The sequence below is a fragment of the Eleutherodactylus coqui genome, chromosome 7 (assembly GCF_035609145.1).
Source record: "Eleutherodactylus coqui strain aEleCoq1 chromosome 7, aEleCoq1.hap1, whole genome shotgun sequence".
Classification (NCBI taxonomy): Eukaryota; Metazoa; Chordata; class Amphibia; order Anura; family Eleutherodactylidae; genus Eleutherodactylus; species Eleutherodactylus coqui.
In genome coordinates, this window is record NC_089843.1 from 208588046 (window position 1) to 208615978 (window position 27933).

Below are 27933 nucleotides of genomic sequence, written 5' to 3' on the forward strand. Positions count from 1 at the left end.
ATCTTCTCCCTCGGTGGACCGCAGGGCTTCTGTGCGGTCCATTGCCGATTCCAGCCTCCTGATTGGCTGGAATCGGCACGTGACGGGCCGGAGCTACACGGAGCCGGCATCCTGCACGAGCGGCCCCATTGAGAAAAGAAGAAGACCCGGACTGCGCAAGCGCGTCTAATTTGGCCATTAGACGCCGAAAATTAGGTGGGCTCCATGGAAACGAGGACGCTAGCAACGGAGCAGGTAAGTGAAAAACTTCTTATAACTTCTGTATGGCTCATAATTAATGCACAATGTACATTACAAAGTGCATTAATATGGCCATACAGAAGTGTATAGACCCACTTGCTGCCGCGGGACAACCCCTTTAAATTGGGGCGTTTGCCTGCTGCTCGGAAATGAATGTGCCCTGCAGGCGCAAAACGTGTAGTGAAATATGCCAACATGTGCACAAACAAAAACCCATTCACAGTACAAATACGTGGCACTGGGATGTGCACCATTGTGCATACGCCTGTGTGAACCCGCCTTAAAAGTCGTTATTTCAGATATTGCAAACAATTCACTGAAAAGGGATGAAATCCGTGCAAAAAAAAATCACTAAAAATGGCCATACCTACTGATACCAAGATACACGGGCAGATAGAAACACCAATTACCAGCTTCATGTGGAGCCAGACTGCTTCTGCAAATAAATACAAAGTATCCTTTGATATTTCTGGCAAAATATGCAAAGCTCGCAACCCAACGTCAAGGGTCCTTATGTCTTGTGAGATGCTGGGGAAGCCCAGGGGTGCAAGTGCTTTGTGTGGGACAACCCACCTGATCTATTAGTATGGACGTCACTAATAGGATGTAAGCCAGTACAGTGCACTGTATGTATCAGTCACCCTTTGTTTGCCTCATCTATGTGCAAGTATAATATTAAGCAGCCACTGCGCCCCAATAAGTGATGAGTGGTTGTTCATCAGTATATTGCACCTGTGAAATGCTCCCCTATATAACAATTTGGCTGTCTGGATGCTGAGGGATATGATACGTATAACTGCCCTTGTGTATTTTTGTATCAGTAATTATGACCGCTGGCAGTCATTTTTGAACTTATATGTCCTTTTTCTGTGATTTCTTTTTAATATTAGTTTAGGGACTTATAAGAAAACGAGGACCCTTGACGTGGGTTGTGAGCTTCTGTATTCTGGATAAAATATTAACCAATACCTCGAATTTATCAGCATTTTTGTAGTAAGCAGTAAGGCACTAAATGCTGGGGGAGGCTGGGGTGTTGGTGCCGGTGTGGTTAATATTTAAAGTGCAGGACTACCAGCATGGCTAAATTGTATGTGGCGTCATAAATAGATTGTAAGCCTGCATGGTGCACTACATGTTTCAGTAGTTCCGACACACTTTGTATGCCTTATCTAAGTGCATGTATAATACTAAGCAGCCACCGGATAAATATATGGTAGGTAGGCGACTGGTTGTTCAGGACGCATTTGTGCGCAATACACAGAGAATAGAATTCATTGATTTCGAAGGGACGGTCACATGGGCATATTTCGGTCGCACTAAAAAAAACAAAATACAGCATTCTCTTCTTTCCTGCGCATTCAAAAGTCCCAATGGAAGTCGAGGAGGATGTACAAATATGTGTGCAATGCACAAGGAGATGTGTGAAACACTGCATAATTGCATAGGCAAAGTAATACACCTGTAACTCCTTAGACTAGAGGCCCATTTACACGCAACGACGATTGCTCAAAATACGTTCAAACAAGCAAAAGCGAGCGATAATCGTTACGTGTAAATGCAAAGCCATCGTGTAGTATTCGTTCACTAGTCGTTTATCGCTGAGTTTCAACCTGCATAAAAATAGTCGTTAGTTTGTTCGCTTGTTGTTAGGTTTAATTGGAATTTGTTCAGTCTTTGGAAGGACTTGAGAGAGGGGTGATTGTTTGCCCAGCTAAACACAATGACTCTTGCCACAGTAGACCATGGCTTTTTCTTCATGTTAATTAAAAACGTCCTGCCGAGAGATTCTGCACATAAACACACGCACACCTGAGCAAACAACATATACGGTGTTTATATAGCGAACGGGATATGGCAAATATTTCAAACGATTATCTTTACATGTAAACACTCAATATTTGAAAGCAAAAAAGTTGTTCATTCATTCGAACGACAATTGTTGCATGTAAATGGGCCCTAATTAGCTACTTGAATCGATGTATTTTTGTTTGCCGCACACAAATGAACATGCCTTGTGGGTGCAAGAAGTACAGCAAAATACGCTAAAGTGCGCAAAAAAACATTGGTTCATTCTGCAAATACGCAAACGCTCATGTGAAGCCGGCCTTATTGTATCGCACCTGTGCAATGCTCCCCTGTATAGCAACTTGGCCGCTGCCTGCGGAGGGGTGTGCTTCTATACCTGCCCTTTTGTATCTGTGTATCGGTAGTTATGGCCGCTGCCAGTGATTTTTGAACCGATACGTCCTTTTTCTGTGTTTCTATTGTGAATACGGCGTAGGGTTTTGCAGAGATATTCAGACAATATTGAAAAACTACCGAATGTAAACTCTACTTTCGATTGAATTCAGGCGGAAGAAATGAACAATGCAACTTCTAAATTGGAAACAAGCCTGCAAATATGTAAAAATGTTCCAGTTTGATTATCACAAACAAAAATCAGCATTTGGTTTTTCTTTTTTATAATTAATGCTCTTCAATATTAACCCTTTCCAATCCTATTTGCATCCTGGTTTTCTTAAGAGGCTAAGGCTGCCTGTCCACTGGCGTTGCGGTATCCCGCAGCGGATCTCCGCCGCCCGGGAGCAGGAGTTGGCAGACGGATCTCTGCTGTTAGCCTATCTGACAGATAGGCTGACTGCAGGGCATCACGGCAAATCGCAGCATGCTACGATTTGCCGGCCGCGAGCGGAGAATCGCAATGATTCTCCGCTCGTGGATAGAGCGGCTGGGCTCTCCATAGCGAGCGTTTACTGAGTTCTCCACAGCCGGATTATCGCCGCGGGGAACAAATTCAAACTCGCCCATGCACAGGCAGCCTTACACTTTTTCTGCCATTATACAACAGCGCTATCTGCTGGCTAAAGCCAGTACTGCATGAGGTGACATGTTGGATAGGCTCTAGAGCATACTCATCCGAGTATTAGGGTGCTCGAGATGCTCGTTACTCGAGACGACCACCACGCGGTACTCGTCTCGATTAAACGAGCACTGACCATTGAATTCAATGGAGCCGGCAATATAGCCAGCTCCATTGAAAGCAATGGGCTGCCGGCGAGCGCGGGATGAATTTTCGGGAAGGGCTTAAAAATATAAGCCCTTCCCTGAAATTCATCCAGAAATGTGTAAAAAGTAAAAAAAAATATACTCACCTTGTCCCGGCAGACGGAGTTCAGCCGCGGCCGGCCGGCAGTTCTCCTGAACTGCTGTGAGTAGTATTCAGCAGCCAGGGATTTAAAATCCCCGCCTGCTGAATGAGCTGCCTCTGATTGGTCACAGCCTCACCAATCAGAGGCAGCTCTCACTCACCCATTCATGAATTCATGAATGGGTGAGTGAGTGCTGCCTCTGATTGGCTCAGCGCAGGGACCAATCAGGGGCAGCTCTCAGCTGTCATTTAGCTCCGTCTGCCGGGACATGGTGAGTATACATTTTTTTTTATTTTTACACATTTTAGGATGATTTTCAGGTAAGGGCTTATATTTTTAAGCCCTTCCCGAAAATTCATCCCGCGCTCACCGGCAGCCCATTGCTTTCAATGGAGCCGGCTGTATTGCCGGCTCCATTGAATTCAATGGGCTAACATCGTTCTTCTCTGCCACAGCTGTTACAGTGCTGGGGCGGGGGTCTCACTCTTGCCACTATTGTCGCTTAATAGTGAGACATCGGAGCCCGAAATGCAGCCCTGCATGTTGCTCCTCGCCTGCCCTATCCATTTCTGTGTTTTTTTCATGACTTTGGTGATTTGCTAAGATTTTCACAAATGAAAACCTCAGCGGAGCACCAGTCATATACAAAAATGCTCGAGTCGCCCATTGACTTCAATGGGGTTCATTACTCGAAACGAACTCTCGAGCATCACTGAACGTTCGACTCGAGTAACGAGCACTCGAGCATTTTGGTGCTCGCTCATCTCTAATAGGCTCCAACAGCAGAGAGGCTGGCAATATACAGTAAGAGAACCCCGACGGACGTCTACCAACATCGGAGCTGTACAGCCTTAAATCATAATGTCTTCAGACGTCAGTGGATTGGAAAGGGTTAACAAGGAATAAGTGTCAATAAGAATCCCTCAGAATCTTCATTCAATCTTAATCTTACAACTGAAAAGTATCATTTTTATTTTCCAGGTACCATACAAACATTCGTTACGAGTCCCGTTTAAAGTCTAACTTGAGCAGCACTCTTTGGAGTCCGTCATCGTGGATTTTTAGAGTACGGATATTAAACAAATTACTCTCTTTCACGAAGTTTTCAAAAAGATCAACCCCCCCTCCGACTCCAAAGTAATGGGACTTGCTGGCCAGGTAGACAATTCCATCATTAGCCAATAGATTCTGAAAGACGTCTAGCAGTGCGCCGTAGTAAGTAGGATTATATATGGTCTCTGAGGTTAGGATAACATCATATTTCATGGGCGGCACCTGATTTTGCATTAATTGCGTAAAATGAGACCACTCCCCAGAGAAGAAGCGACACTTGGATAACGGTCCAGCCTTCACCTCGGATTTTTTCACTCTTTTCCCACGAGGTTCGCCATCGGTATTTGTGGTTACATGGTCACTGTTGTAGTTCACCAGAGCATTGGGAATGGTGATCTCTTCTATCACGGTGCTGTTGTAGTCCTGAAAATGAACTATTTTGGCTTTTTGTTTCAAGGAAACTATCCCCAACAATCCGGCTCCACAACCGAGATCCAAAACCCTTTTATCTTCAAGGTTAACATCTTCATCTTCAATATATCTTAGAAGATCAAACGTGCACTCCCAAATTTTCATTCCTCCCTCATATACACCAGAAATAAGATCGGAGTTGGAAGTGATGGATTTCTTCACTATGTCTTCACTAGAAGACACGTCCGACTTCGACAATACCATCTCTACAACCGACACATTTACATATTGTAGGCCCGAGCCGCTTTCAACAACTTTACTTTCCAACACGCTGCAAACGTCTTCAGGGATCTTGTGTTCGGTAGCCGGCTTGTAGGATAATGTGTTATCACTATCGGCACTGTGGCTTTCGCTGTTTTTGACACGCTGTTTTTGCCTCGATCCAGTGGAGTGATCGCCGTTTTCTAGTTTTCCGTCGTTGTTTTCTGTTATCGGGCCGTGCTTTGATGGGCTTTTTTCACTTTCACTTGGACTGCTTTCTGTCTCTTCAATATTGAAATTAAATTGAAATGACATTGTAGTGACTTGTACGATACAAGAGGGGGTCTTCAAAAAATGCGATCCTTTGGTGTCCTATGCCTACTGTCCTACAAAATAGAAAATCATGAATTAAATTAAACGCATAACAAGACATTTTTTTTAATCCTTTGCAATCCAATTTTGGATTCACAGTTTCCTAGGGGGGCTTTCTCTTTCTGCCATTATACAATGGCGCCATCTGCTGGCTAGAGCCAATACTGCGGTATGTGATATGCTGGAGAGGCCCCTGACAACATAGCGGCCAGTAATATACAGTAAGAATACCCTGCCGGACGTCTTCTGACATCGGAGCTGTACACGCTTCAATCAAAATGTCTTTAGACGTCAGACAGTGGATTGGAAAGGGTTAAATGCAATTACATATAAGTGAAGGTGTGCCTTTGCTTCCTGCTGTCTCAAGTTACCTACAGAAATCTATGGAGAGGAAAGGAAGAGGGAGCTGCTAGGAGACAGGATCAGAAACTCACAGAGAACTGCTGCTGCAGCTTCTAGTGTTTTACTGTTTCTTAGCTACTGAAATCACATCTACACTGCTCAGTACTTCTGTATAATGTCCTCTACAATGCTGTTACTTCTGAGGGTGTTCTACAGAGAGATGGAGAGAAAGAGATCCTGCTTTTCTATGTGTATGGGAGACATGATAGCAGCTAATCTCCACCCACCCAGCTCAGGGAAACCCAAGAATTAGAGCTATAGCCTGCAGAATGAACAACTGGTGAAAAACGCAAGATACAACTAATAATGGCCAAAAATACTGCTGATACTTGAAAAGAAAAAAAAAATACTGCTGATACTTCTGTGTGAAATGGTTTACATATTGATTTAAGAAACTGTTAACCCCTTTAAGGATGCTGCCATTTTTTTTCATCATTGCCTTCCGAGACCCATATTATTTTTCTGTCGATGTAGCCGTAAAAGGACTCATATAGTTGAGGGGTGGGGGGTATTTTTACTGGCACAACTGTGGAGCACATATGCATTCAAACATTTTCTTAGAGGGAGATTAAGAGAAAATAAACTACAATGAAGCAATTTTTTTTGGGGGGGGGGGGGGGTTCTGCTGTGACAACATCTACCTTGCAGGCAAGGCCTCTTTCACGCAGCAGCAATGTGATCAGTATTTGTAAGCTAAATCCAGGAGTGGGGCCAAAATATGGAAGACAAGCAAATTTTTGTATTCTGTAGACTCCGCTTGATACCGTCAGAGCTGATACGGGCATGGGTATCAAACAACTGAAAGAAGCAGTGCAAAACCGAAAAACATGGAGGGAGGGAGCCGAGGGTCGACTAAACGGCTAACAACTAGAGATGAGCGAGTAGCTCCTTAGCCCAGTATCTACCCGCTTGTCTCCAAAGATTCAGGGACCGGCGCGGGTGACAGGTGAGTTGCGGCGGGGAGCGGGGGGGGGGGGAAGAGAGCTCTCCCACCCCCGTTCCTCCCCGCCGGCCCCCGAATCTTTAGAGACGAGTGGGCAGGTACTCACATAAGGCACTACTCGCTCGAGTAGTTTGCCTTATCGAGTATGCTCGCTCATCTCTACTAACAACACTCCACTCCTGGTAACGATACCGCCACGTGAGAGAAGCCCTCATCATGGCCTTATTTGGGTCTTAAAGGGGTTGTCCCGCGCCGAAACGGGTTTTTTTTTTTTTTCAATAGCCCCCCCGTTCGGCGCGAGACAAACCCGATGCAGGGATTAAAAAAAAAAACGGGTAGTACTTACCCGAATCCCCGCGCTCCGGTGACTTCTTACTTACCTTACCAAGATGGCCGCTGGGATCTTCACCCTCGGTGGACCGCAGGTCTTCTGTGCGGTCCATTGCCGATTCCAGCCTCCTGATTGGCTGGAATCGGCACACGTGACGGGGCGGAGCTACGAGGAGCCGCTCTCCGGCACGAGCGGCCCCATTCAGAAGGGAGAAGACCGGACTGCGCAAGCGCGTCTAATCGGGCGATTAGACGCTGAAGATTAGACGGCACCATGGAGACGAGGACGCTAGCAACGGAACAGGTAAGTGAATAACTTCTGTATGGCTCATAATTAATGCACAATGTACATTACAAAGTGCATTAATATGGCCATACAGAAGTGTATACCCCCACTTTGTTTCGCGGGACAACCCCTTTAAAGACATGACAATTTTGGGAGGGGTTTTTCATTTAAATTTTTCAAAAGCCATGACATTTTAGTTTTTCGTTGACATGGCCATATGAGGGCTTGTTTTTTGCGTGATGAGCTGTAGTTTTTATTGGTACCGTTTTGGGGTACATGTCATGCCTTGTGTAACTTTTAATACATTTTTTTGGAAGGCAAGCAGAAACAAAACCTTAATGATGCTATTGTTTTTTCCGTTAATCTTGCAGCATGCGGGCCGAGTCACACAGACGCCGGGGAGCTTAAGAAATATTAGTAATTATTGATAATCTCCTCTGATGTTGCTGCACAGAGATCAGTCCTTGAAAGCGAAGTTTGCAGCCCCCAATGCACTGAAGAGAACACCATAGGCCACTTTGTATAGGACAAGTATCGGCGCAGACGTCCCAGTGGTGATCGCTCTATGCACGCAGGCAGAGCGGCCCGGGAATACTCCCCCCCCCAGCCGCCTCTATTTACAGTAAGCAGGCAGCCGATTATAGATGGATTATGTGAGATGTATAGGTGCATGTATGTAATATCCCGTATGTGAGATGTATAGGTGCATGTATGTAATATCCCGTATGTGAGATGTATAGGTGCATATATGTAATGTCCCATACGTGAGACGTATAAGGTACATGTATGCAATGTCCCGTATGTGAGATGTATAGGTGCATGTATGTAATATCCCGTATGTGAGATGTAAAGGGGCATATATGTAATGTCCCATACGTGAGACGTATAAGGTACATGTATGCAATGTCCCGTATGTGAGATAGATAGGTGCACATATGTAATATCCTGTAAGTGAGACGTATAGGTGCATGTATGTAATATCCTGTATGTGAGACATATAGGTGCATGTATGTAATGTTCCATACATGAGACGTATAGGTGCATGTATGTAATATCCTGTATGTGAGATGTATAGGTGCATGTATGTAATGTCCGGTATGTGAATTGTATAGGTGCATTTTTTGTAATGTCCCATACGTGAGACGTATAGGTACATGTATGTAATGTCCTATACATGAGATGTATAGGTGCATGTGTGTAATGTCACGTATGTGAGACGTATAGGTGCATGTATGTAATCTCCTATACATGAGATGTATAGGTGCATGTATGTAATGTCCCATATGTGAGATGTATAGGTGCACGTATGTAATATCCTGTATGCGAGACATATAGGTGCATGTATGTAATGTCCCATACGTGAGACGTATAGGTGCATGTAATTTTCCTATGTGAGATGTATAGGTGCATGTATGTATGTAATGTCCCATATGTAAGATGTATAGGTGCATGTGTGTAATGTCCCATACGTGAGACGTATGGGTGCATGCATTTAATGTCTTCTATAGCGGCATGTATGTAATGTTCCTACAACATTATATATATTTATATAGGTGCATGTGTGTAATGTCCCATAAGTGAGATGTATAGGTGCATGTGTGTCCCATGTATGTAGTTGTATAGGTGCATGTGTGTCCCATGTATGTAGTTGTATAGGTGCATGTGTGTCCCATAAGTGAGATGTATAGGTGCATGTGTGTCCCATGTATGTAGTTGTATAGGTGCAGCACCGTTAGCACAGACTTTCTGCTACTACTACCAGGCTATATAACATACTGCCACCCGCAGGATGCAATCACCGCGCCCGGCCCTCTGCACTCCTCACATGGCGGCTATGCATTACATTGAAGCCTACATCCAGCTAGCACAGAGTGACGAACCCTCTCCGACAATGTAGGCCGCAGACACGGTCAAGCACGGGGCTCTCCGCACATAGCTCCGCCCTCTCTACCTTCCCGACCAACCAGCATTGCATATTAACATTTTCATCAACACTTCCGCCCTAACAACCAATCAGGTTGAATCAGTCATCCTAAACAACCAATCTGGTTGCTGGAATTGCTGAATAGGGCAGAGGTGTTGATTTTATTATACGCTCCCGACACGTTTGTCTCTTCTGCGCACGCAAATTCCAGCCAGCCCCAAGGATCTGTGCCTGAGCACGTGACTGGTCGCTGTACTACAGATTAATAAAGTTGTAGAGAATTGAATAGCACCGACTTCCTGCTGACGCAAGGGATTGTGGGAGTTGTAGTTTTCTGTCTTTCTCTTCCCCGGGTCTTCCTTCCCCGGCCGACACGGAACTGCAGCAGCTGTAGTTGAGGTCAGTGGTTATTCATTCTCCTGCGTGCGGGCTGGAGAGGTGTGATCGCTAGACCGGCGCCTCTCCACCAGCTGCCCGGGAGTTCTCCCAGCTTACCTCCCCCTGGTGCTGCAGTAAAACCTGCTGACACATATCAATGGGGGTGCGAGGAGATCTGGAAGAAGGAAATCGCAGAAACCCTTCTCCAACCGCCGGGCTGACTGCTTCTTACACGAGGGCTTGCCTTCCTGCCTGCATGCCCGGCCCTGCTTGTGGGATTGGGGATGCATCCGATTATTCTGTAGGATGGGGGGGAATTAATTGTGGGGGATGGTTTTTTTTAACCCCTTATTGATTGCTGATACGCCTTTTTTACCGGCCTCACTAATGGCCTTTTAATTTGCGCATCTTTTGGCTTGGTGACCACTGACAGCCCGGCTTCTGCTCTAACCGCCAGCTGCGGCGAAACCGCAGATCCTGGCAGATTAACCCCTTGCGTGCCACAAAGCATTTGCAGATGACAGGGGGAGGGGCTCCTTCTGTCACCTGCCGGTACCCCACGATGTGATGCTAAGGTTCTAATAGGTTCCCATGGCACCCGGATGCCTAACAAAGGCTGTTACTTTGTGACTCAGCCTATTAGACCCCGCCTCCTCTAACAGGCCACTGTCATAGGTTTAGTAGAATGCACTACCCAAGTAATGCAGTGTACCGTACTAGCGATCGAACAATCACAATTTTTAAGTTCCCTTCAGGGACTAAAAAAATAGTAATAGAAAAAAAAGTTCATTAAACTTTGATTTTTAAAGAAAAAATCCAGTTTAAAAAACATGCATCGCCCCTCCTTAAATGGATAAAGTACCAAAATTTGTTTAAACACCCAATAAGTAACAGTAACAAAAAAAATCTCTCTGAGGGCTTATTCAGACGATCGCATATCGGCCCGGTTTTCACGCACAGCCGATATACGGCGTCCCTCTCTGCAGGGGGAGGAGGCTGGAAGAGCCGGGAGCAGTGCTCTGAGCTCCCGCCCCCTCTCCACTATTTGCAATAGTAGGGGGTGGGAACTTCCCGGAACTTAGCTCCGCCCTGCCTCCTCTCATTGCAAATAGTGGAGAGGGGGCGGGAGCTCAGTGGCTGCTCCCTGCTCTTCCAGCCTCCTCCCCCTGCAGAGAGGGACGCCGTATATCGGCTCAGCGTGAATACCCGGCAGATATACGGTCGTCTGAAGAAGCCCTCAACCTGATATTGCAGTAATCGTGCCGAACCGATAAGAACGTTATTATGGTATTTTTTTACTGAATGCGGAATGCTGGGCAAAAACAAAACCTAAAACCACTGGTGGAAGTCCTGAGGGATTCCCCCCCCCCCCCCCCCCCCCTGAGGGATTCCCCCTCCGAAGAAATGTAACAAGTTATCCGACACAGTCTATGTACCCAGAGTGGCGCCATTAAAAACAAAAACTTGTCCAAATAAAACCCCTAGCCCTCCTCTGTCAGCAAGTTGTGGCTCTTGCAATATGATGTCGACAATCATTTGGTCCTTAACCCAAAATATAAGCTCATGATTTAGGGGTTAAACGACATTGTTACGTACGATCCGTGAGCCTATATGTAAGGCTGGCCGTCCACGGGCGATAGTTCATAGTGTGATCTGCGGTGATAAATCGCACGCGGATCACGCTCGAAACACTTTCCCATAGGATAACTATGGAAAGCGCAGCCCAATGTACATGAGCAGGGAATCCATTGTGATTTTTTTTTTTTTTTTTTTTTGCTCGTGTCTAAAAATCGCGACATTCCGCAATTTTCCACAATGAGCCTATCCTAATGATAGGTTAATCGCGGTGACTTTAAATGATCTATCCGCCCGTGGACAGGCGGCCTAAGGGGGTAAAAAATGCAGTAAAAATAGTTTTGCTAACTGGAAAAAAATAGGGCTGTAAAACCACCATATGGGTAAAATCCCTAAAATGTGCCCTTCAGGACTGAAACACCCTGCACCTTAAGGCGTTGATATCTATCTGACCTCCATAGGCTCCGGCTGCGTAGGGCATGACAAGTGCTCCGAAATACATATTTCCTCTATATACTGTAGCCACAATCCCTGACCTCACACCAATTTCCCCAAATGCTACGGACCTGTGACGATGAGGAGGTGGTGTGCCTACAACACGTAGTGACCAGTGTGAGCTCTGCCGTACAGGACCGCAGGGCTACACTTGTGTTTTTGGCACTTGGTTTTCCGTGACGCTTTTGACAGCTATAAAATAAGACTCAACAAGTCTTCTGTCTTTCTGGTATTTTGTAGGGCCCAGAAGATCAATCCTCACAATGGCTGCAGACTCCATGGAAATTGATGATGGTCTTTACAGGTGAGTAATGTGCTACTACTACAGTGCAGTAATACGGGGATAAAGTGGCGCAAAATCACTTATTGCATTGGATTTAAAAACAAGATGAAGTCGGATGTCACAGAGTACGTAAAGTGCAAGCACCAAGTCATGAGAGAGTAGCTGTGGTCAGTTGGCTGTGCTTAATTTACTGGTGTATCTTGACGCCACCGGAAGTAGTGGTCGAGGCAAGATACAGTGTGTTTGACAGGGGGTTCACGCCCCCTGGCCGTCATTGGCTGGCCGTCTGTGTTCCTGTCATTGGGCTCACAGGTCCTGTAGTGGCCTCCCTGCAGAACCTCATGGACGATGCTCCCTTGTAGCGGTGGGAAGGTGGCAGCCGGTGGACTCCAGTTGCGTGCGAGGAGCCGTGCGGTGGTGAGCGGGGAGCCGTGCGGTGGTGAGCGGGGAGCCCAGCATGGAGTGGAGCCGGCAACACAGTCTTCGCCTAAACGTGGCAGCGCTGTTCTGTGGGGGTGAGCGCAGCGGAGAGGGGAGCCTGGTGGGAAACCGGGAGCGCAGTGCCCACTTGGCAGCGCTGTTCTGCAGGGGGGGACCAGGAGCGCAGTGTGAAGAGCGGGGATTAGCGGGTGCACAGTGTCATGAGCTGAGCGCTCTGTCAGGAGTGGGGCAGACGCTGCTCCTAGGACCTGCTTGCATTTAGCCAATCCGGAGCTAGGGGTGTGAGAGGGGCATTCCTGCATGGAAGCCCTGTCAAACCCCTAACTTCCTGGTGGCATCAAGATACACCAGTAGCTGGTCTACCACCTCCATGACGTAATTGTATGTCATTGGACGTTAAAGGGTTAATGTACATTTTTTTGTAAAGTTTTTTTTTTTTTTTTTTTTTTTTTTTAAGATCCTCTTTTATTCCAATGCATGTATCTAAAACATGATATGCGATTCTATCACCGTAATATGCTTCTGTAGTTATGGGCAGCATGTTATAAAGACCAGTCCACTGCTCTATTAGCACCAAGGACGCCGTTTGGCTAATGGCACCCAAAGGAATGCAGCCGACTGATAGTTAGGAGTTTGCTGTATTTATGAGGGGAGCTCTCCACTTAGCTCTTCCCGTTCCCCTCACCGCTGACTGACCATTGCCATGTACATTCTGTCAAAAGAAGAATCAGACACCCAGAAGAAGTTGTCTTTTTGCTGTTAAACCTGGCATGCGGTTCCATCTAAGGCAGATCTGTGAATGATGAGAGTTGTGGTGATTAGATGGACGGTCTTGTCACCGGAGGCCCTAAAAGTGGTTCCCCCCTTGGCCTGTAAGAGGCTCTCAGAGGCTCCTTGTGTGTAGGGACCTCTTCTTCCATTTGTAGAGCTTGTTGACCACTAGATGTCTCTACAACGCAGAGAAGAGATTTCACCCCGTTACCAGAGGGGGGCGCATTATTTGGATATGAAAATCCATTTAGCCTGAATACAAGATGTGATACGCGTGGCATGGAGGCATACAGGTTCCGCTTGGTATCCTGTGGCGTATTGCTCCAAATTTGCTGTAATGGAGGATCTAGATCGTGCAAACTCATAGCATGTCACAATTGGTGTCGCAGATGGTCTCCTACATATGATAAATCTGGTGACCGGCCAGCCACGGAAGTGGGACAATGATGTGGGGGCTTCCTGTGACCCCCCCCCCCCCCTTGTGTGTGCGGCCGAGCATTATCCTGCTGCCTATTGGAAGCCACCATGAGAGGAACACATGTGGCCGCAGGATGTCCTGAACCGATCACTGAGATGTCATTGTCCCTCGTACCACTACTAGGGGTGACCGGCTGTTGTATGCGATGGCCGCCCCCACCATCACACCAGCAGTGGGGGCAGTGTGCTGCTCCACAGCAAAGGCAGGTTTGAGGCGCCCACCCTGAGGTCTCCAGACATGAACACGATCGTCATCAGTGACCAAACTAAACCTGGATTTGTTGCTGAAGACAACCTTGTTCCACTCTGTAGCATCCGGTTTAGTTGTTCATGATCCCAGTGCAAATGGAGGCATTGATGGGTGTGAAAGGCCGTTCATGTATCTGGCGCCATGAGACCAAATGTCCCTTAGCCAAGTGCCTGGAAACTGTTCCAACAGACACAGAGGTGTAACAATGGCTCCCCTGTCTCCGGGTGCTTGACAATGAAACAGTTGGAGTTGCTGGTGCTTGTCTGACGATCAGACGCTCCTCTACTGGTGATCTGTCGGGTGTCCTGAGCCCGGTCACTTTGCGTGCCCACACACATCCACTGGTCCCAACATCTCCTAACAGTCTGGTCAGACGCTCCTCTCTACTGGTGGTCTGTAGGGGATGTCCTGAGCCTGGTCACCTCGTGTGCCCTCACACATCCACTGGTCCCAACACCCCCTAACAGTCTGGTCAGACACTCCTCTCTACTGGTGCTCTGTCGGGGGTCCTGAGCCCAGTCACCTTCTGTGTCCCCATTCACTAGTCCCAACACCTAACAATGTGGTCAGATGCTCCTCTCTACTGGTGGTCTGTATGGGGCATCCTGAGCCCGGTCACCTTGTGTGCCCTCACACATCCACTGGTCCCAACACCCTCTAACAGTCTGGTCAGACGCTGCTCTCTACTGGTGGTCTGTAAGGGGTGTTTTGAGCCCGGTCACCTTGTGTGCCCTCACACATCCACTGGTCCCAACACCTCCTAACAGTCTGGTTAGACTGTCTTCTCTACTGGTGGTCTGTATGGGGCATCCTGAGCCCGGTCACCTTGTGTGCCCTCACACATCCACTGGTCCCAACACCCTCTAACAGTCTGGTCAGACGCTCTTCTCTACTGGTGGTCTGTAGGAGGCGTCCTGAGCCCAGTCACCTTGTGTGTCCCCATCCACTGGTGTCAACACCTCCTAACAGTCTGGTCAGACGCTCCTCTCTACTGGGGTCTGTAGGGGGCGTCCTAAACCCGATCGACCTGTGTGCCCTCACACATCCACTGGTCCCAACACCTCCTAACAGTCTGGTCAGAGCGGCCGGTGGGGGAGAATTCATCGCTATGACCATCCAGCTTCTCACACCACAATAATGCGCCCCTCTCAGACTCTGTTAACGAAGTGAAATCTCTTCTCGGCATCGTAGAGGCGTCTAGTGGTCAACAAGCTGTACACAAGCGGAAGAAAAGGTCACTGCACACAAGGAGCATCCGAGAGCCTCTTACAGGCCAAGGGGGAACCACTTTTAGGGTCTCAGGTGACAAGACCATCTAATCACCACAATTGTCATCATTTACAGATCTGCCTGAGATGGAACTGCAGGACGGGTTTAACAGCAAAACGACATTAACAGCAAAACCACAACGTCTTCTAGGGGAGGGATTGTTTTTAACAATAAGTGATTAACCCCTTAATGACGGGGGCCTTTTTTTTTTCCATTTTCGTTTTTTTCCTCCCCCCTTTAAAAAAATTGTAACTCCTTTATCCATCGATGTCGCTGTTTGTAGGCTTGTTTTTTTTTTTTTTTTTTTGCGGGACGAGTTGTATTTTTAAATGGGGCCATTTACCGTACCATATAATGTACTGAAAAACATAAAATTCTAAGTGGAGTAAAATGGAAAAAAAAACTACATTCCGCCATCTTTCAGTGCGTCTTGTTTCTACGGCACATAAAATGCAACAAAAACAACATGATAACTTTACTCAATGGGTCAGTACGATTACTACGATACCCAACTTGTTATGTTTTTGTTGTTTTTTTTACTATACTATTTTTTTAAGACATTTAATTTTTTCAATTATTTTCTGCCGTCATCTTGTGCGCGCAATAACTTTTTTTTATTTTTCCGTCGACGTAGTTGAGCGAGGGCTCATTTTTTGCGGGATGTCCTGTATTTTGTGTTAGTACTAATTCGGAATACATACGACTTTTTGATCGCTTTTTATTGCGTTTTTCTGGGAGACAGGGTGACTGAAAAAGTGCATTCCTGGCGTTCCTTTTTTTTTTTTTTTTTCTTTTTGTATTTTGTTTTTCGAACGACGTTCACCGTGCAGGTTAAATAATGTGCTACTTTGATAGATCGGACTTTTACGGCCGCGGCAATACCAAATATGTTTTTTTTACCATTTTAGATTTTTTTTATTACAGATATGGCATAAAGGGGGGTGATTTAAACTTTTATTACATAGTTTTTTTTATTAAAAAAAAAAAAAAATTTTTATTTTTACTTTGCTTTTAAGTCCCCCTGGGGGAATGCAATATGCGATGCTTTGATCGCTCCTGCAGTATGAGGTAATGCAGGAGCGACGTCATACTGCAATTTAACAGGCATTACGTCATACTGCAATTTAACAAGCAGTCTATCAAGCCACCCCACGGGAATGGCTTGATAGGCAGTCTTCTAAGGCAGCCCTGGGGCCTTTTTCGAAGGCCCCCGGCTGCCATGACACCTGCATGGCTCCCCCGATCTCACCGCGGGGGGGGCGTACGTTCGGGGGATTTGAATGCCACTGTCAGAATTGACAGCTGCAGTTAAAGAGTTAATAACCGTGATTGTCCGAACGGCCGATTCCGGCTATTGCCCACGGGTGTTAGCTGTATAAACAGCTGACGTCCGCACGGTATGCAGAGAGGTCGCCCCCACGACCTCTCTGCATACATACCCCGACGCTCCAGGACGTAAATGTACGTCCTGGCGCGGGAAGGGGTTAAATAACTTACACTAATAATCTAACTGACGTCTTAAGACCTCGTCGTATTATGACTTGTAATATGTGACTGTCAGTGAGAGATCCTTCAGTTTTCTCATTCCTGCTGTAACAGTGGAAGAATAAAGAAGTGAAGCTTGGTCCCCGTGTAATATCGGCACTTCTAGTCTCCCTTACACCATGTGACTCGGTGCAGTTATCATACCGTGCAGAACTTATTACCATCTGTGGCCACATTAAAAGTGTAAACCATTTATAATGGTTATAATTAAGGGCGTCTGCTGTCAATGCTGACCCCGGTCGCTGCAATACGGACGGATGTGTGTTCTTCATCTCTGTTTACAATGGCCACTAGTCCAGCAAACAGCTGATCGGCAGAGATCCTGAGCCGGGGATCCTCGCCAATCTAGCATGACCTATCCCAATTTTAACATCTTTTTTTATATTTTAGCCGGCAAAGGTACGTCCTGGGTGATACAGCTATGCAGAAAATGGCCCAGTCCCATGTTTTCCTCAGTGGCATGGGTGGACTTGGTGTTGAGATAGGTAAGTGTAATCAACACCCTCTTCTTATGTTTTTTGCATTCACCCAACTCCAACAGCCAGGATCGGAGATCTTGGCCATTTGGCCCAATACACAGGGGTTTGACAGAGGGAGGGGCTGGCTTGTAATAACTGTAGACGACGAACATCATCTGAGCGCAACAGACCCCAGCAATGTTTATGGTGCGGTCTGCTCGGGTCTGTTCTGGCGTCTGTACTGCATGTGCCGTACGTCCAGCCGGGGGCGGGGCTCACACGATGTGTCGGTACAGCACATTCCCGCGCGGCATGCAGTGAACTGCGGTCTTGTGAGCCTAGCCTAAGGCGACATTCACATGCGCAAGGGCAATATTGGGCTGAAAAAGTGCGATTTTATTGCTTTACCTCACTCATTAATTTTTCTTGTCATTCTAGCCAAGAACATTGTTTTAGCTGGAATTAAGGTAAAAACATAAATGTGAGGTTTTTTGTTGTTTGTTTGTTTTTTTTCCAAGCCTGTAATCTATAAAGGGGTATTTTGTCCACCAGGCACTGACAATCCATGACACACGATGTTGTGAAACCTGGGACCTTGGGACTAATTTCTTTATCAGGGAAGATGATGTCAGGAATCAGAATAATAGGTAAGTGCTACGTGCGACCTCCTGTGTTGTCGTAGTAGAGTATCGCCATATTTACACGGGACGACTGTCGGCTAAACGTCTGCACGAGCGCTGGTGTCGCCGCTAAGTTCGTTGGCGCTCGTACAGAGCTTACACTGACCTGCTTATCTCTGGATCACCTTCTATGTAAAGTGATAATCGTCCTTCTGAAACCTATTTGGCTATGATGTGTTGCAGAGCTGAAGCATGCCTTCACCACGTTGCAGAGCTCAACCCGTATGTCCAAGTAGTATCGTCGACTATACCGCTGGATGAGTCCGCTGATCTTTCATTCCTGAAGCAGTACCAGGTAAGGAAGTAGTCCTTTCTTGTGCGCCACATCACACACGGTCCACCGGCCGTGCAGCAACTTAACCAGCATTCCGCTCAGCCATCTGCAGCGGTCCATCCAAAAGTAGAGTGGAGTGCGGCAGCAGAGGATTGTAAAAATAGCTTTATTCCTCCATTATACATAAAATAGCCACGTTTCGATCTGTCATGATAAAGCTTGACCTTCTGATCGACACATCGCTATTTTATGCACAATGGAGGAATAATGTTTTGATATTTTTACAATATTCAGCTGCCGCACTCATCTCTCTACTTTTGGATATCCTGCGTTGGGTCTATGGGTCCAGACCCTTTTTGAAGTGCGGGCATTTCTTGTCTATAGACACTCCTCACCAAGTTTGGTTTTCTACACAATAGTGCTGCTGTCTACCTTTTCTCTACAACCTGCAGCGGTCTGTCGGGAGCAATGTAGAGTCTGTGACTGCTGACCTCTCCTCCGGTGTCTGCGTGTCTCCTCCTGTATGCAGTGGCAAGCTAGTTTGGTGGAATGCCTATAGGGATGCTGCCTGGACAGAAGCCAATAGGGGGGTCGCTATTACTACTGGGACTACTATGAGGGTCATTTACTACTACTGGGGCCAGTAGAGGGGATTCTATTTCTACCGGGGCACTATTTCAACTGGGGGCACCAAAATAGGCGACCCTTACTATTGGGGCTACTAAGGGGGTCACTATTACTATGGGTGGAGCCTGTCACTGCTGGGGCCACTATGGGTGGAGCCTGTCACTGCTGGGGCCACTAGGGGTGGAGCCTGTCACTGCTGGGGCCACTATGGGGTGGGTGGAGCCTGTCACTGCTGGGGCCACTATGGGGTGGATGGAGCCTGTCACTGCTGGGGCCACTATGGGGTGGATGGAGCCTGTCACTGCTGGGGCCACTATGGGGTGGGTGGAGCCTGTCACTGCTGGGGCCACTATGGGGTGGGTGGAGCCTGTCACTGCTGGGGCCACTATTGGGTGGGTGGAGCCTGTCACTGCTGGGGCCACTATGGGGTGGGTGGAGCCTGTCACTGCTGGGGCCACTATGGGGTGGGTGGAGCCTGTCACTGCTGGGGCCACTATGGAGTGGGTGGAGCCTGTCACTGCTGGGGCCACTATGGAGTGGGTGGAGCCTGTCACTGCTGGGGCCATTATGGGGGGGGTGGAGCCTGTCACTGCTGGGGCCACTATGGGGGGGGGTGGAGCCTGTCACTGCTGGGGCCACTATGGGGGGGGGTGGAGCCTGTCACTGCTGGGGCCACTATGGGGGGGGGTGGAGCCTGTCACTGCTGGGGCCACTATGGGGGGGGGTGGAGCCTGTCACTGCTGGGGCCACTATGGGGGGGGGTGGAGCCTGTCACTGCTGGGGCCACTATGGGGGGGGGTGGAGCCTGTCACTGCTGGGGCCACTATGGGGGGGGGGGTGGAGCCTGTCACTGCTGGGGCCACTATGGGGGGGTGGAGCCTGTCACTGCTGGGGCCACTATGGGGGGGGTGGAGCCTGTCACTGCTGGGGCCACTATGGGGGGGTGGAGCCTGTCACTGCTGGGGCCACTATGGGGGGGTGGAGCCTGTCACTGCTGGGGCCACTATGGGGGGGTGGAGCCTGTCACTGCTGGGGCCACTATGGGGGGGTGGAGCCTGTCACTGCTGGGGCCACTATGGGGGGGGGGTGGAGCCTGTCACTGCTGGGGCCACTATGGGGGGGGGGTGGAGCCTGTCACTGCTGGGGCCACTATGGGGGGGTGGAGCCTGTCACTGCTGGGGCCACCATGGGGTGGGTGGAGCCTCACTGCTGGGGCCACTATGGGGGGGTGGAGCCTCACTGCTGGGGCCACTATGGGGGGTGGAGCCTGTCACTGCTGGAGCCACTATGGAGGGGGGGGCTGTCACTGCTGGGGCCACTATTACTGTACAGTCTTTTGAAGGCCACCATGAGGCTGATGTGGCCTTTAGTGAAGATGAGTCTGACACCCCTGTTCCACATGAAGGTTGCCATATATGCCAAGTCTCATTTCTCTCATTTTATATGTTTGTGATGGAATAAATAAATTGCTGACCTCCAAGCTTTCACTTATCTAACTTGGATATGATACATTTGTACTAATTCTATATTTTTATCTCAGTGCGTTATATTAACTGAAGCGCGGCTTTCCCTGAGGAAGCGAGTCAATAACTTTTGTCACGACCAGGAGCCTCCTATAAAGGTAAGTTCTACAGCTGTCCGTGGTCGTCTGTCGGCGCACACTTCAGTAGGCGCAGCTCATTGTGACTGTTTTATTCCAGTTCATCTGCTCAGATGCTTATGGCGTATGCTCATACGTGTTTTGTGACTTTGGTGATGAATTTCAAGTCCTGGACACCACAGGGGAGGAGCCAAAGGAGGTTTTTATTTCTAATATAACGCAGGTAAATACACTTTTAAAAATTTTTTAATTTTTTTTTTATTTCATTTTAAAATATAAATTTGCTAGCTGTACAACTCCCGTTATAATAAGAAATCTAGTGGAAAGGGTTTGTGGGAGAAATGGAATGATTCCTACCATGTTGAATATACTAATTGCAGGCTGTATGGCAATAGCACTCGTCCCGCCCTGCTGCTGCTTCAGTGCTCATCAGGTCAGACAAGGAAATAACACGGGATAGCAAAAATAACGTAAGGGTACGTCATGGGAGCGGGGTATTTCTCGCAAAATGACGTACCCTTACGTCATAGTAATAGCGCAAGATCATAGCAGATCTCGCGCTATCCCGTAGCGGGAGTTGGCTGTCACTAGTAGATGAACCACCCCCCTCTGTTAACCACTTCTCTGTGACTCCAGCCGGCTCTCGTGATAACATCGCCCGATACCGGCGTCCTGTATTGCCATAGCCTATGATCGCTATAGTAAGCGATAAGGCATGGCAGGAGAGAAGTCCTGCCATGCCTTATCGTAGCGATCTGCAGTGCTGCAGTAAAAGTCCCTCAGAGGGACACAGATGGTGTACAAATAAGAGCAAAATAAAGTACAAAAAATAAAAATGTAAAAAAAAGTTAAACCCTTTCTATGCTTTTTCTCATATTAGCATAAAAAAAAAAAAAAAATCCCACATATTTGGTATTGACGCGTCCGTAACGATGCGTACAATGCATTAAACGTGGGTATTCTGCACGGCGAAAAGCAGTAAAAAAAATGCTAAAAAACAGGCAAAATGCAAATTTTTAGCATTTTGCCTCCCAAAAACCGCAATAAAAGTGATTAAAAAAAAAAAACGTGTACCCCAAAATGGTACCAATAAAAACTACAGCTCGTCTCGCAAAAAATAAGACCTCAGAGAGCGCCGTCCATGGAAAAATAAAAAAGTTATAGGGCTTTGAATGCAGTGAGTTTAGAAAAAAATTATAATTTCTGAAAAAAGGGTTTTTATTGTGGAAAAGGGGAAAAACCTAAAAAAATATACCAAAAGAATTTTGGTATCGTTGTAACCGTACCGACCCGCAGAAAAAAATGTTGTGTTATTTATGCTGCATAATTAACAGCCAAAAATCTACGGCAGAATTGATGCATTTTCTCTCCCTACGATTATAAAAAAAAATAATAAAAGTTTTACGATATAGTCTATGTAACCAAAAATGGTACCAATAAAAACTACAGTTCGCCACGTAAATAACAAGCCCTTATACGGCCGCGTCGACGGAAAAAAAAAAAAGTTACGGCTTTTGAAAAATGGAGATGAGAAAATACCAAAAATCGTTTGGTCCTCAACGCCAAAATAGGCCGTGTCATTAAGGGGTTAAAAGTGGTCGCGCAAAGTTAGAAAAAATATAGTAACTTTCTTCCAAAAACTGCAGCATGCTTGTCCATAGGATATTGAGGAAAATGGAACCATACCCCTGCAGCGCCACCTATTGGAATGGAAGCAATCCTACAAATCAATGTCAGACCGTTTTATACAGGTCTTTATAACAATGATTGGGAATTGAAAAACAAAAGCCAGAAAACCATACACAGACAGCTGTTTCGGGGTTTTTGCCCCTCATCAGTGTGCACTTCACTCACCTTTTTAGGTGCTCTCCTTAAGGAGAGATGCTGCCCTTCCCGACTCACGTCACATCCCTCTCGCTAGCCAAGCCAGAATCCTACTGCACTCTGATAAGGGGCAAACGCCCCGAAACAGCTGTCTGTGTATGGATTCTAGCTTTTGGGGTTTTTTTTCAATTCCCAGTCTTGTATAAAGGATCTAACAACAAGTGGTGCTGTAGAGGTATTGTTCCATCTTCCTTATTTGCATATATCTCCCAGAGGAGCATGAATGGCCTAATAAGTCTCCTCACTCACCTTCTAGGTTCTCTCCTTAACGAGAGATGTTATCCTTTCCTGTCCGTGGGTTGTATCTGGTATTGCAGCTCAGCTCCATAGACGGTATGGCGCTGTTTTTGGAAGTAATCAGTCGTGTTTTTATAATACCAGTCGCCCCCTTGAACCCCTTCCCGCTGCAGGACGTAAATTTACGTCCTGGCAGCAGGGTACTTCCCGCAACAGGACGTAAACGTACGTCCTGGGGATAGTGCGGGATCACATATGATCCTGCACTATCCCGCAGCGGGAGGCGGCTGTCAGTCACAGCCGGCGTCCCGCTGCCGCAGCGGGGGGCATCGGAGATGCGTCCCCCGCTGTTAACCCCTTCCCTGCCGCGATCTAAGTAGATCGCGTCAGGGAAAGGAATCACAGAGGGAGCGCGCTCCCTCTGTGTCTCCGGCCGGCTCTTGCGATATTATCGCGAGAGCCCGGATGGTTGCTATGGCAACAGGACGCCTGATACCGGCTATAGTAAGCGATAATGCATGGCAGGGAAGAAGCCCTGTCATGCATTATCGCAGCGATCTGAAGTGTAACACAGTAAAAGTCCCTCAGAGGGACACAAGTGTTGTAAAAAAAAGAGAAAAATAAAGTTCAAAAAATAAAAATGTAAAAAAAAGTCAAAAAAAACTTTTTTTATGCTTTTTCTCATATTAGCATAAAAAAGTAAAAAATTAAAAACCCCACATATTTTGTATCAACGCGTCCGTAATGACGCGTACAATACATTGAACATGCTTTTTATCCTGCACGGCAAAAAGCGTTAAAAAAAAAATGCTAAAAAACTGAGGCAAAATGCTAACAATTAGCATTTTGCCTCCCATAAAGCGCAATAAAAGTGATAAAAAAAACAGATGTACCCCAAAATGGTACCAATAAAAAAATACAGCTCGTTTCGCAAAAAATAAGCCCTCACAGAGCTCCGTCCATGGAAAAATAAAAAAGTTACAGGACTTTGAATGCAATAAGTTTAGAAAAAAATAAGAATTTCCAAAAAAAATGGGTTTTTATTGTGGAAAAGTGAAAAAAACCTAAAAAAAAATAATTTTGGTATCGTTGTAACTGTACCGGCCCACAGAAAAAAATGTGTTGTATCATTTATGCTGCATAATTAACGCTTTTTAAAAAAACTAAGAAATCTATGGCAGAATTGATGCGTTTTCTCTTCCTACGATCATAAAAAAAAAAAAAAAGTTTTACAATGTAGTCTATGAACCCAAAAATGGTACCAAAAAAAATCTACAGTTCACCACGCAAAAAACAAGCCCTTATACGGCCGCGTCGACGGAAAAATAAAAAAGTTATGGCTTTTGAAAAATGGAGATGGAAAAATGCCAAAAATCGCTTTGTCCTCAATGCCAAAATAGGCCGTGTCCTTAAGGGGTTAATGTCTCCCCATTTCTTTTTACTATCCTGTACCTGGCAGCATCTGCTCCGTCTGCAGTGGGAGACGCAAAATTGGTCAAAGTAAATCTGCCCCTATGGGTCTCTATGATGGTGTGCCCCAATAGCGGGCTTCCTGAACAGAGCCCAATGGTCCTTTCTAGGTCCCCAGGGATGACTGCAGCCTCTCTGATCCCAGTGATCTGATCGTAGGGAGGGAGTCGTCTTTCATCATGTGACAGTCCTTGTTGTAGGACAGAAGGCGGCTGCTACTGATGGCTTGTTCGTGGAGCAAATGAACTCCGTGGGTCATTAAACCCCGTTTACTGCAGCAATGCCCAAAGGCATACCTGTAGAATCTGCCGTCAAGAGCCAATGGGCAGTCGTTAAGAGGTTAAAGTGACATTTTCGGCTGCGTTCACATCTGCGTCGGGCGTTCCGGTTTCCTGCTTCATTATAGGAGCAGAAAAAGGGAATCCCCTGGTCCAACAGGACCGGTCTTATGACAGAACCGAACGCCAAGTGGACCTCATTGACTATAATGGGGTCCGTTTGGTTTCCGCTCAGCTGCCCGGTATTTTACCGGATGGACAAGTCCTGCATGCGGCGCTATTTCTTCGTTGTTTGAGCCGGATCTGCGATGCAACATCTGAACGCCGATGTGAAAGCGGCCTTACTCCATTTTCTGTTTGCCTAATAAAACAACCTCCTCGGTCTCTCTGGTGGTTTTCTCTGCAGTCTAATCCCGGTGTGGTCACCTGCTTCGATAATCGCCCTCACAATCTTGAATCTGGCCAATTTGTGACTTTCCGTGAAGTTAATGGAATGACCTCGTTAAACTGCTCCACGCACCAGATTACAGGTGAGATGTGTTACCTGCACCAGATTACAGGTGAGATGTGTTACCTGCACCAGATTACAGGTGAGATGTGTTACCTGCACCAGATTACAGGTGAGACGTGTTACCTGCACCAGATTGCAGGTGAGGCGCGTTACGCGCCCCAGATTGCAGGTGAGGCGCGTTGCGCGCCCCAGATTGCAGGTGAGGCGCGTTGCGCGCCCCAGATTGCAGGTGAGGCGCGTTGCGCGCGCAGAGTGCAGGTGAGGCGGGTTGCGCGCGCAGGGTGCAGGTGAGGCGGGTTGCGCGCGCAGGGTGCAGGTGAGGCGGGTTGCGCGCGCAGGGTGCAGGTGAGGCGGGTTGCGCGCGCAGGGTGCAGGTGAGGCGGGTTGCGCGCGCAGGGTGCAGGTGAGGCGGGTTGCGCGCGCAGGGTGCAGGTGAGGCGCGTTGCGCGCGCAGGGTGCAGGTGAGGCGCGTTGCGCGCGCAGGGTGCAGGTGAGGCACGTTGCGCGCGCAGGGTGCAGGTGAGGCGCGTTGCGCGCGCAGGGTGCAGGTGAGGCGCGTTGCGCGCGCAGGGTGCAGGTGAGGCGCGTTGCGCGCTCTAGATTTGGGGTTCTTTGTTGATTTTTGTTTCTTTAGTGACTAAATCCTTCTGAAATGGTTACCCATGTAGAGTATATATCTATTATTTACACCTCGTTACACCACATGTTTCATATACCGTATACACTTGGTGCGGGTTTTATCACATATTTCTGTGTAGCATTCGCACCCCCGTATAAAAGGGGTGAATTTCACAGTGGAAACGGTGATCAAATCAAAATGCTGCAAAATGCAATTCCTCACTGCATATCAAGTTCCGCATGGATTTTGTGTGGATCATTTCCGCAGCTTTTGCCCAAAATTTTCAAAATTTCATCCACTTCGCTGCTACTGTAAATGCTGCAGAACTTCTGTGCGGAGAGTCCGCATGGAAATTCCGGGGCAAATCTCCCCTGTCTGGACCCCTCACAGAATCCATGCAAATGGGTTGGGGAAAAAAAGCAATATTGATGTTAGATAACCTGTTTCCCTGAAATTAAGACCCTGTCTTATATTAATTTTGCCCCAAAAGAGGCACGGGGTCTTATTTTCGGGGGGGGGATGTCTTATAGTTTCCTAGTAGGCGCCGTCTGGGTCCCTCCTGCTGCTCTCCGTAGTTCCAGCAGGCTTCCATGTAGTTTGCAGCGCCAAAAGCATCGCTTGCTGGTAACGGGGTTGGAAAATCCCCGCCTCCAGCAAGCGATTGCTCTGATTTGTTCTCGAGCGTCACGGCTCAGCCAATTGGAGCTGTCGCTCGATGAACCAATCACAGCCATTCAATCATTTTGGGGAAACATGGTATAGATTTGGCTGCACTATACCTAGTACTCATGGTGAGCGTCTCTTGTACAGACAGGTACGCTTTAATGACCTCTTCCACTTGTAAACTTCCTTCTAACTTGTAGTGTTCTCTTTGCAGTTACATCCCCGTACTCCTTCAGCATTGGAGATACATCCGACATGGACCCCTACCAGCACGGCGGATTAGCCATTCAGATTAAAATTCCACAATCCTTCTGCTTCGTAAGTAGCTCCCGAGAAATGGCGCTCAACAAGTATTTATAAGAGAGTGACCTAGGGATCGGGACGTGAGCTGGTGTATTATGAAGTATGTCATTATGTCTGCAGACCGTAGTGGGGAGAAGAAAGACGGAGGGATGAGAGAGGAGCAGAATAGAAGCTTAAGATGAAATTAGACGTGGATTTAGGGGCCTTTTAGACAAACCGATTTGTCATTTAAACGAGCGAGTGACATCATCGCTACCCCTTCGCTCTCGTTCAGCCTGTTCATACAGCCGATACATCGTTGGTCCATTCACGAGAATCGTTCAGTCTTTCGAAGTGAACAATTAAGTGAATGAGAAGAATTGAACAAGCTTTGTTTAACCCATTCCCGCTGCAGGGCGTGAGTTTACGTCCTGGGAGCAGGGTACTTCCCGCAACAGAGCGTAAACTTACGTCGTGGGGATAGCGCGGGATCACATATGATCCCGCGCTATCCCGCAGCGGGAGCTGGCTGTCAGTCACAGCCGGCCTCCTGCTGCAACAGCGGGGGGGCAACGGAGATGCGCCCCCCGCTGCAACAGCGGGGAGGGGGCACCGGAGATGCGCCCCCCCGCTGCAACAGCGGGGGGGGCATCGGAGATGCGCCCCCTGCTGCAACAGCGGGGGGGGGGGGCATCGGAGATGCGCCCCCTGCTGCAACAGCGGGGGGGGGGGCATCGGAGATGCGCCCCCCTGCTGCTGACCCCTTCCCTGCTGCGATCTAAGTAGATCGCGGCAGGGAAAGAGTTCACAGAGGGAGCACGCTCCCTCTGTGTCTTCGGCCGACTCTCGTGATGTTATCGCGAGAGCCCGGCCTGCCGCCATGGCAACAGGACGCCAGGCACTGGCGTCCTGTGTTTGCCAGTGCCTGAGATCGCTGCATAAGCGATAAGGCATGGCAGAGCAGTAGCTCTGTGATACCTTATCACAGCGATCATCAGGGCTGTGGTGAAAATCCCCCAGAGGGACACAAATGTTGTAAAAAAAAAAAAAAAGATTAAAAAAAATTAATTGAAAAAAAAAGTGAAAAAAACTTTTTTCATGCTTTTTCTCAGATTAACTTAAAAAAAAATTAAAACCCCACATATTTGGTATTGTCGCGTCCGTAACGACACATACAATAAGTTGCACGTGCTTCTGAGTGTGCACGGAAAAAAGCGTAGATTAAAAAAGCTAAAAAACAGGCAAAATGCTAATTTTTAGCATGTTGCCTCACTAAAAACGCAATAAAAGTGATCAAAAAAGCCGTATGTACCCCAAAAAGGTAGCAATAAAAACTACAGTTCGCCACGCAAAAAAAAAGCCCTTATGCGGCCGCGTCGATGGAAAAATAAAAAAGTTATGACTTTTGATAAATGGAGAAGAAAATTCGCCAAAAATCCTTGCGTCCTTAAGCCCAAAATAGGCCATGTTATTAAGGGGTTAAAATGAGTGCGCC

The 27933-nt window shown here is 47.4% G+C and overlaps 2 protein-coding genes across 6 annotated transcripts in view; one reads left to right on the forward strand and one right to left on the reverse strand.

The window, feature by feature from the left end:
* Window positions 1-4331: 4331 nt before the first annotated feature.
* Window positions 4332-9405, reverse strand: METTL18 (methyltransferase 18, RPL3 N3(tau)-histidine). Of its 5 annotated transcripts, none has more exons than XM_066574287.1 (2): window positions 9328-9405; window positions 4332-5500 (listed from the first exon to the last, which is right to left on the reverse strand). In XM_066574287.1, the coding sequence occupies exon 2, from the start codon at window positions 5427-5429 to the stop codon at window positions 4389-4391; it is 1041 nt and encodes a 346-aa protein (XP_066430384.1). In that variant the 5' UTR covers window positions 5430-5500; window positions 9328-9405; the 3' UTR covers window positions 4332-4388. The 5 variants fall into 5 exon arrangements, with proteins under 5 accessions (XP_066430384.1, XP_066430382.1, XP_066430381.1 ...); XM_066574285.1 differs by having other exon boundaries at window positions 9291-9405; XM_066574284.1 differs by having other exon boundaries at window positions 9303-9399.
* Window positions 9406-9678: 273 nt separating this feature from the next.
* UBA6 (ubiquitin like modifier activating enzyme 6) overlaps window positions 9679-27933 on the forward strand; it is a 68549-nt gene continuing 50294 nt past the window's right edge. The window contains exons 1-10 of the mRNA XM_066574288.1: window positions 9679-9770; window positions 12060-12123; window positions 17246-17340; window positions 17752-17780; window positions 17866-17960; window positions 18177-18288; window positions 20435-20515; window positions 20595-20717; window positions 24770-24893; window positions 26371-26474. Coding sequence (XP_066430385.1) covers window positions 12083-12123; window positions 17246-17340; window positions 17752-17780; window positions 17866-17960; window positions 18177-18288; window positions 20435-20515; window positions 20595-20717; window positions 24770-24893; window positions 26371-26474 — 804 coding nt within the window. The 5' untranslated portion in view covers window positions 9679-9770; window positions 12060-12082. The remainder of the gene's footprint in view (window positions 9771-12059; window positions 12124-17245; window positions 17341-17751; window positions 17781-17865; window positions 17961-18176; window positions 18289-20434; window positions 20516-20594; window positions 20718-24769; window positions 24894-26370; window positions 26475-27933) is intronic.